The sequence below is a fragment of the Protobothrops mucrosquamatus genome, unplaced genomic scaffold (assembly GCF_001527695.2).
Source record: "Protobothrops mucrosquamatus isolate PMUCROS unplaced genomic scaffold, P.Mucros_1.0 scaffold318, whole genome shotgun sequence".
NCBI classification, from domain to species: domain Eukaryota; kingdom Metazoa; phylum Chordata; class Lepidosauria; order Squamata; family Viperidae; genus Protobothrops; species Protobothrops mucrosquamatus.
The window spans coordinates 132,746-141,791 of record NW_015386657.1 but is presented as its reverse complement, the minus strand read 5'-3'; the positions used below and the strand labels follow the sequence as shown (position 1 = coordinate 141,791).

The following is a 9,046-nucleotide window of genomic DNA, read 5'->3' as shown; positions in this document are numbered from 1 at the left end:
AATTTGATGTTGTATTGTTTAACTGCTGCCCGTTTGTTGATAGCTCAAAACTGGAAGAGTAAAGTTTTACCTACAATAGAGGACTGGAGATTGAAGGTTTCGCATCTTGCTGAAATGGCAAAGATTTCGGCTTATTTGAAGGATCATTCAAATGAACAATTTTTATCAATATGGAGAAGATGGATTTTTTATATTCAAAATAAGCATAGAATGGTGGAATATAAGTTAGGTTTTTAGATAAAAAAAAAATTTTTTTATATATATATATATATTTCACCTACTTATGTAGAATAACATTTTGTGGAGTTAGGGATATTAATATCAGTTTACTTTTAGTTGAATAGTATCCTGGGATTAGGTTTGGGAAGTCCGGGTGGGGGGTGGGGGGGGGGTTTCAATTGTGATGTATTTGTGATGTGCCTTTTTTTTTATGTTGAAAACAATAAAAAATTCTTTGAAAAAAAAAATAAAATAAAAATCTTGTAATAGAGCAATCCACAGGTACCTCCTGAGAGTTGTGTCCCTAGAATGGTTTCAGTTGCACTGAGAATAATATTTGAAAAGAACTAAAATGAATGAAACAATAGGGATTAAACCAAAAGTAGACAATCTTATAGAATCAGTAAATTTTATAATGCTAATGGGAAAATGGGAGCCAGCGTGGTGTATTGGTTAAGGCACCAGGCTAGAAACTGAGAGACCCTGAGTTCTTAGGCACAAAGCTAGCTGGATGACCTTGGGCCGGTCACTCTCCCTCATCCCTAAGACTGAGCAAATCACTTTTGAAAAGTTGCCAAGAAAACTGCAGGGATTTGTCCAGCCAGTTGCCAGGAATCAAAAACAGACTCAGGTATGCCCTCCCCCAAAAGAAAACAAATGTGAATTTATCTGGATTTGAGCAATTTTAATTAAACTACTTTGACATTTTCAATTGCCAATTATTGATAAAATTACTGTAGGAGAAGAAGAGGCAGAATCTGGGGCAGAGTCAAGAGAGGAATCAGTCGGGAGTTGTTACATACCCACAAGTGATCCAAGTCCAGCCCCCCCCCCCTGAATTCCGTTAACTTTTATTTAGCACCAATTTAGTGCTGACCATTAGTTGACTGGATTATTGTGTATAGGCCTCAGCAATAAATCAACTGAAATTTAATGTATGGTCCTGATTCTTTGCGTCTGACAATTACTAGTAATTTAATAACTAGAACTGGAAGCTAATTATGGATTTTGGCAGATTTCATTATGTGAAAGTAATTAGGGGCATTTAAATTTTTATTTTACAGCGACAGATTTAAGCAATTATTGATGGACATTTCTTCTACACTTCAAAATTGGAATTTGAATCAGGTTAGGCTGATTTTACAGGACATGTAATAATGCTATTTAGCTATCTCTGATATAAAATTGAAGGATGTCAAAGTTATATTGTTGGAAGATAAAATTAGGCAGTATATTGTTTTGAATATAACCCTTGAGAGTGAGTCATAGATTAAATTGTAATTTCACACAGAAATTTGGACCCTGAACAACACTTGCCACAAATTCTCAAGGCCCAGCTTTCTCAAGAACTACAGCAACAGACTACAAAAACCCATGTGTAGATAAAGGAAAGGAAATCAATTAAATCTCCATTCCCTGTTCTAAAAATTATTAAAATTCTCCTCTGATTTAAAAAAGAACATATCTGTAGCTGGTTTGCTTTTTTCTTCTTTTAGAGCCAGTCTAATTAAATTAAAAATTATAATAACTAGATCACATTTTTTTTCTTGATCCATTTATAATTATTTAAGACCAATAATATTTTAAAAATTGCATGCTCCCCTTCATTTTAAGATGACTGAAAATATCACACTAGACTTAAAGCCAGTTATGCTTCTGTTCTACTATTTATATCACTATGAGTGTACAAAAGAAAGGGAGATAATTTTTAAGTAAAATGAAAATTCTAGCCAGCATAGCTTTTATATTTGCAAATTTGTCAACAGAACTACCTTCAAAGGAGGCCTTCTGCCTTTTAGACACAATAGGTCACTGCTAAATCCAATGCTCCTGTACTATTTTACTTCACTGGAAAGATGGAGAATCAAAGTATAATAATATTAGGATAAAAATGGCTAATCTGGGGGTGGAAGGGTGGATATGTTCTATGCTAATTCAGTAATCCCATGCATTTCTTATTTTTTTTATACCTTTCTCCTATGGTAGTTGTACTTTTTTTCCACCTTTTGGAGGTTTCACAAAGCCCAAACCTCTTTCTAAAGCATTTCAAATATTTAAATCTGAATGACAAATTATTATTGCATGGAAAGCTGAGATGAACTTCACATCATTTGGTATTAACCCAGGTTAATTGGAGAGTGAAATATTTAATTCAAAGAAAATAAGCACCCTTGTAGCTTGTAGTTCTCGTCTGCTGGACAGCAACTTTCCAATTCAAACTGTTATTAAATCAATGTGATCTTTGAATAATTATGGCAGTCTTCTACAAGAGATTTTCTACACTTTTAAATGTTCATTTCCCATTTCCTCAGTTTAGGATGAAGTCAGATTAAGAAATCTCCTTCTGGATTTCAACCACTTTCTTTGCTTTGGCTGCAATCATGGCTTGGTGTTCTGCCCAACCTAAATTTACCATGACTTTCAGTAGATTCCCCTGATTCTTTATCCCTCTTGGATCAATTAAAAAGAAAGAAAAAGAAAACACCACACTTCATTATTTTGCCAGTCTCTTAGAACAGAAAGAAAAAGTTCTGGGTCTGGTTTCTGTTTTTGTTTTGCAAAGTTTTAAAATTTTAATTTGCAAAGTTTTAATTTTGTAATTGTTTTTCTATTTATCTTTTTTATGATTTGTAAGCTGCCCAGAGTCACCTTATTGGAGAAATGGGGGGGGAGGGGGAATATGAATTGAATAAATAAATAAATAAACAATTTTGCCTCATTTTGAAAGAAAAAGAAAAAAATCCGGGTCCTTCTTTGCCCTGTTCTATCAACAAACCTGGAGGAGGAAAAGCCCAACATTTTATCTCTCCATAAATGGCAACAGAAAGTAGCAATTAGTAGTCTGAGGGGAAGGGATGTTCCTACTACAGATGCAGTAGCCAAGTGGAATGGAAGGAATTGAAATGCATCACACACATGGGACAGTATGACTTGAGCTGGCATAAAATGGAAAACTCTGCTTTTGAAGCAGAAAAAGACAGAAAACAGAGATCAGAGACTTCATTTGTGGCAAGAATGGGTGGGATGAAGATGATGCTATGTGTCTCCTTCTTGGATGAGTGACACATGATGGAAATGCAAAACTGTTCTACAGTTTCCCAAGAAACTGGGCTGTAACATAAATACAGCCCCCCCTCCTCTTTAACACACATACTCACTTCCTATAGCTTTGTAACATAATTTAAGCAGCCCATTTCATACACACACTTCATTTATAAGCATCAGCATATTGTGCAAAACCAGCACTGTTCAACCCATCAACCACTGTGGCACTCTGGGCTCAAAGTCATATCAGCTAGGCACACACTTTCAAGCACTTGCCTCTTCTGTGCTGTGTGGTGTCGTTTCTAAAGGGCAGGAGAGAAAAAGCTAAACTGTAAAGTGTTTTTCATGGTTGTCTTCACATAACATTAGCAAACAAAAGAACATTAAAGCAGAACCAATAGACTTGGTGTAGTTTTTATGTATGTAAACTTCCTGGCTACTTGTCAGTCAGAACACACATTTCTTCCTTATGGATAATGCATAGACTGTGACATCCTATGAAACCAGAAAAGGGACATTAGAATGAAATCCTAAAATTGCAACACCACTTCTAAGTCAGTAAATATCTTCGCAATGGAAAAAAGGACAGAAAGATGGATGGAAGGAAGGAAGGGAGGGAGGGAAGGAGGGAGGATCACATCACCATTTGCCAAAATAATAATTCTCATTAATAGTCATTTATGTTACTATTAATTAACACTACATAGACAGGTCATGCTCCCACAACAAACATAATTATTAGAGTGACACTTGAAACTGAATAGAAACTAGTGCAAAGTAATTCTGTGATTGGGATTTTCTGATACCTTGCTTTAGTTTTGTTTTTTCAAAGGCACATTTTAATAATCAAATAGGATAAATTCATAAAGAAAAAAATATATTATACAAATGTTCAGATCACTTCTAGGCTCAAAAACTGCTGTAACTAGCTCTGTTTCCTTTGCTTTTAATTGCTGCAATACTCTATTCATTTTAATTATTGCTGGCTATCCTGAATAGTATGTAGCTACAAGGAGGCAACTGTACAGATTCAGAAAGCTAAATGGGAAATAGAAAAAGAAAAAAAAACATTCTTGTGGATATCTTGTGATAAAAAGACATAGCTTGAATTCATCAAAACTGTCTAAACAATGTTATTAATGCAAGCACACAAACCTAGTTAAGAAGAAATACAGTGATTGAATCTATAAAGACAAAGGGAGGTTTACACATCCACTTACTTACACTTTTACTTCTGACAGATAAAGAGTTTGTATCCCTGCTCATGATGCTGCAGTTGCTGATCTGGCTGAGATTTTAACAGCAGTTCCAACAAGAGCAAATGTCACCTGCAAAGAAAATATACTGTTATAGTTTCACACAACCTTTCAAGATACTGTGTTGCTGAACTCCTGTGTTCTTCTAACGAAGTGCTTTTTAAAGGTGGGTGCTATACTACCGTTCCCATCATCCTGAGCAACATGAATTTCTAATGGATCAGTCAAATGAAACAAGGCTGCTGTATTAACTTGGCATCAAGCGCTTTCTGAGATAGCATACCAACACCCTCCAAACAAATTAGATGAGTGTTTTCAATTTGAGAGGGTTCCTATATGTGAACTTTAGCACAATGCTATATACCATGCATTACTTAGAAGTACATTCCAATTCTCTGAATCAGTATTAGTAATTTGGACTTGTAAAACATATGTAAAACACCTTCCCGGGGGACGGTAAATCTATTTGGTAAAAGAGAATGCAAGCAGGATCTAAATCTGTAATACAAGATTATGTCTGAAGATGAAACATACGTTTAAAAATAAAGAATTAAAACAAGTTAGAACTGCAAATGTAAATGGGTTTTGGTTCCAAATAAATGGATATGTGATTGTGGTGTTCTTTAAACACTTTTTGACATTTGGATAAACACTCAGCCTTAAAGCTGAGGACATTCTTTTTCAACTGATAAACAGAAAGACTTAAGCATTGTTTATGGTGTATAAACCATATGTTTTAAGTTATACATGGGTAGCATTCATATCATGTACTGACTCTTTCTGATAAACACACACAAGCACACACACAAACACACAAACACGAGAGAGAGAGAGAGAGAGAGACAGACAGACAGACAGACAGACAGACAGACAGACAGCGAGAAACACACTTGCATTCCTTTGAATGAAGTCTGATGCAACATATTTATTCAACAGTGATGCACTGAACAGTTTCAATTGTCCCCTCTTGTTATCATTCTGAAAGAGATTAGTAAGGGTATCTCAAAGGTGCTTTTTCAAAACATGGGACAACCATGACCTGGATGACTGAGAATCTCCATAGACATTAATGAGGATAATTAATTTGGCCCCATTTTTGGAGTGTGATTTTCAGCATATTATTCAAAGACCAAATGCAGTTTTCAGTCTGAAAGAGGCTGTGCAACAAACCCAGACAAGCATCTCTTTTCATTTCAAATAGCAGGGCAAATCCATTCTATTGTTTGGCTAATTTTTACATCAAGAATTGTGTGACACGGAGCCAAAGGCCCATCTAAAACAATTATCTCAGTTACTGTAAAAGATGTACAGCAAGCAAGATTGGCTAATTATTTGTATGTCAGTAAATAATTCATCCATACATTAAATCCAATATTTAAGGTTACAGAAAGGATGCTGTTTTCAAATGTAAATCTTAAAGGATAATCTTTCTGCAGCAAGAAGGAAAAAAAACTGATTTAAATAGCTCAATGTGTTTGGTCTGAATCATCCACTGGATTGGCAAGATGTAATATTTGCTTTTTTAAAAACATAACTGGAAATGCTGTTTACAGATGTTTGATTTTTCAAACACATCAGAAGCAAGCTTAAAAGGTGATAGAAAAGTTCACAGCATCCCTGCTGATAAAAACTACTACTGAGAAAATCATATTCATGTGCAATATATGGCTACAAAGCAATTTAGAAAATATATGAACCTACATGATTCTGATAATGTTATGAGCTAGCAATAAGAACTTAAAGGCATATGGAAATCACAGCCTATTAGCAGCAGGTAGTAAAGACTAGCATCAGCATCAGGATTTAATTGTTTTAAGGAAAAACTGAACCTGTATATTGGATTTTCTTCTGAAATGTAATGTGAAGAGAATAGATATAATCCAAACAATAGTCTAAAGGATAGACATATTGTTACATTAATTATAATTGTAATATCAGGTTTCAGCCAGTTGCTTACTTGGCACATTCTGGTCTATCTGAGGGGAAAATTAAGGTTTTTAAGAAAGATATTTTGGGTTCATTTTGTGAGATAGTGATGAAAATGATTTGGTCAAATTTGAGGGAAACTGTGGGTTTCATTCTGCCTACTGGATTTTTGTTTGTTACGGATTGTATATATATTCTTCTTTTTGTCTGCACTTTCAAAGAGAGTCTCCTTTAATGTTATTCCAGCAGGATGAACTCTATGAGGTAGGTTGATGATCGGTCAAGTCATTGAGGTGCCATAAGACATACACTTTACTGAATATATATCCAACACTGAAGAAGCAAAATCAACTCTAATTTTCCCACACAAAAATCTGGTTTGTTAACAATAGTTTTTCATAACCCCCACCCACCAAATGTTCACATTGCCCAATTACATCTCTTTGGTTTGCTATGGGAAAGATCCACTTCTCCATCAGACACCTGCTTTTGTGACCTTGGGTCTCACGGTCTGTGGATGGCTTCTTGAAACTCCCATTTCTTTCCCAGGCTCTCCCTCCCCCCGGTTGCTATGGCAAGTTGAATAGTGACAGAGGTTAGCAAGCATCTTCGACCTTGACACTCACAACTGAGAAGGGACTATACGTAGATCTCTTCAACTTTTTAATCATTTACTACATCGATTGTCATACTCAGATGTTTGCAAATTTTCTTTTGGCACAACTTATAAACCCTTTTTATTTTTTCATCTGAAAAATAGCAGGAAATTACACTTCTGTTTCTTGACAGTTTCCTAGTGCCCCTCAACACTGTGATTTCTGGGGCCTAATAGGAAAGCACAAAGAAGTCTGAGAATAAATTGCTCATACTTTTCTTAACTAAACAACAGAAGAATATTGTTGGCCAAAGAGAACAGTAATGGAAGGCGAATGTATGAATGAGGCCACAGAGTGGGTGATGTTACTTATAACAGTGTTACCTTAGTAGATATGGGACAGAATATGTAGCTAAGATTATTAAACTTAATCCCAACACTTTTGATTGTAGATAGAGTTTGAGTTCTATCTCTATAGTAAACAAATCTACATTGACAGTAGCCAATATAATGTGATCTGTCTCATAACTTACAATGTATCTGTACATTGGGAGTAAAAGATCTTGCTATACAAATAAATATAGCAGCAGTATAGCAGCAGTAACAATAGCATCAACAGTAGTCTTAACTTTTATTTAGTGAAATGATATTTAATGACTCAATAATTATTTCTCAATTTCTGGCTTGGGATTCTGATGACCTGTGAATACACTTTTGTCACTTCAAATCAATGAAGAAAAAGAAATATATCCCAATTTTATTTGCCAGAAGATTCCCACCTGCCCCTTTTATTATAAAGATAATAGCTAAAATATGGTATTCTAGGCAGGCTCTTAAAAGTGTTTGCTCTAGAGAAATCTACTTTATATTCTTGTCATATTCTGTTGATAGTCAAGGTCAAATTGTTAAGCCAGGCACAAGGACTATCACGGCAACATCTTTATGCCAAAGATGCAGAGTGTTTTATTTGATGTTCTAGGAAATAAATAGGTATGTTATGCATTTAAATTATGTCTCAAATAGAGCCATGGTGTTGCTTTTTTTAAATAACCAGAACAATTGAAAATGGTCATGAAGGAAGACGGCTGCTTATATGCTTCAGAAACTAAGCATGAAATTGTTCATCTATTATGAACAGAGGCCAGACTGAAAGCAGTTTAAGGATGCTTTTATCAACTTCCTTTAGGGCAAAGTTTATTTGACAACTGAATAATAAAAAAATAGATCTCCACTCTTAGTACAAGAGCTGCTTATGGCTTCTCCAGGCAAAAGGTCACATCTCATTATCTTACTGGTGAATTTTTATTGTACAGGATATGTGCTTTGTGTTAGTATGTGTTTACAATCTCTGAGCAGCTTTTTTTCACCACAGGGAAAATCAAGGAAATTGCTACATATAAAATGTTAATTATTATAATTTATATAACCTTAATTTAAAAGGGGGGCAGAAAGGGAAGGAAAAATCCAATGTATTGCATTAAGGAAATTATTTTATAAATAAAAAGAAAGAAGAAAGGAAAGGGGAAAGGACCAAAACTAGAACCATAAAAGACAGACTAAGAATTAAAATTAAAATAGGCAAGAAAATGGTAAGAGAACACCTGTCCACTCTATATGAGGTCAAATCACCAGGACTTGACAGATTATATCCCTGAGTTCTGAAGGAACTGGCAGAACCACTGGACCATATCTTTCGAAGTACTTTCAGGGAAGTACCACAGGACTGGAAAAGAGCCGATATAGTTCCCATCTTCAAAAAAAGGTGGGGGGGAACAGATCCAGGAAACTACAGACCAATCAGCCTAACATCCCGGATCTCCCCTCCTTCCGCCGCGCCCTCAAGACATGGCTATTCCAGCTAGCGGGGCTGGCCTGAGGGGTATTTTAGATTGGATTTTAATTTGATTTTATATTGGGTGTTCACAAAATTTTAAATGAAACGGCAAAATTAATATTTCTTTTAATTGTATTTTAAAATGGTGTTTGTAAGGTCTTTATCTGTTTT

At 35.1% G+C, this 9,046-nt stretch overlaps 1 protein-coding gene across 1 annotated transcript in view; it reads right to left on the bottom strand.

Annotated features, from left to right (window-relative positions):
• Positions 1 to 9,046, bottom strand: part of LOC107286727 (cAMP-specific 3',5'-cyclic phosphodiesterase 4D) — a 169,305-nt gene that overhangs the window by 100,092 nt on the left and 60,167 nt on the right. The window contains exon 2 of the mRNA XM_015815140.1: positions 4,489 to 4,592. Within this exon, the coding sequence (XP_015670626.1) occupies positions 4,489 to 4,530 (42 nt within the window). The 5' untranslated portion in view covers positions 4,531 to 4,592. The remainder of the gene's footprint in view (positions 1 to 4,488; positions 4,593 to 9,046) is intronic.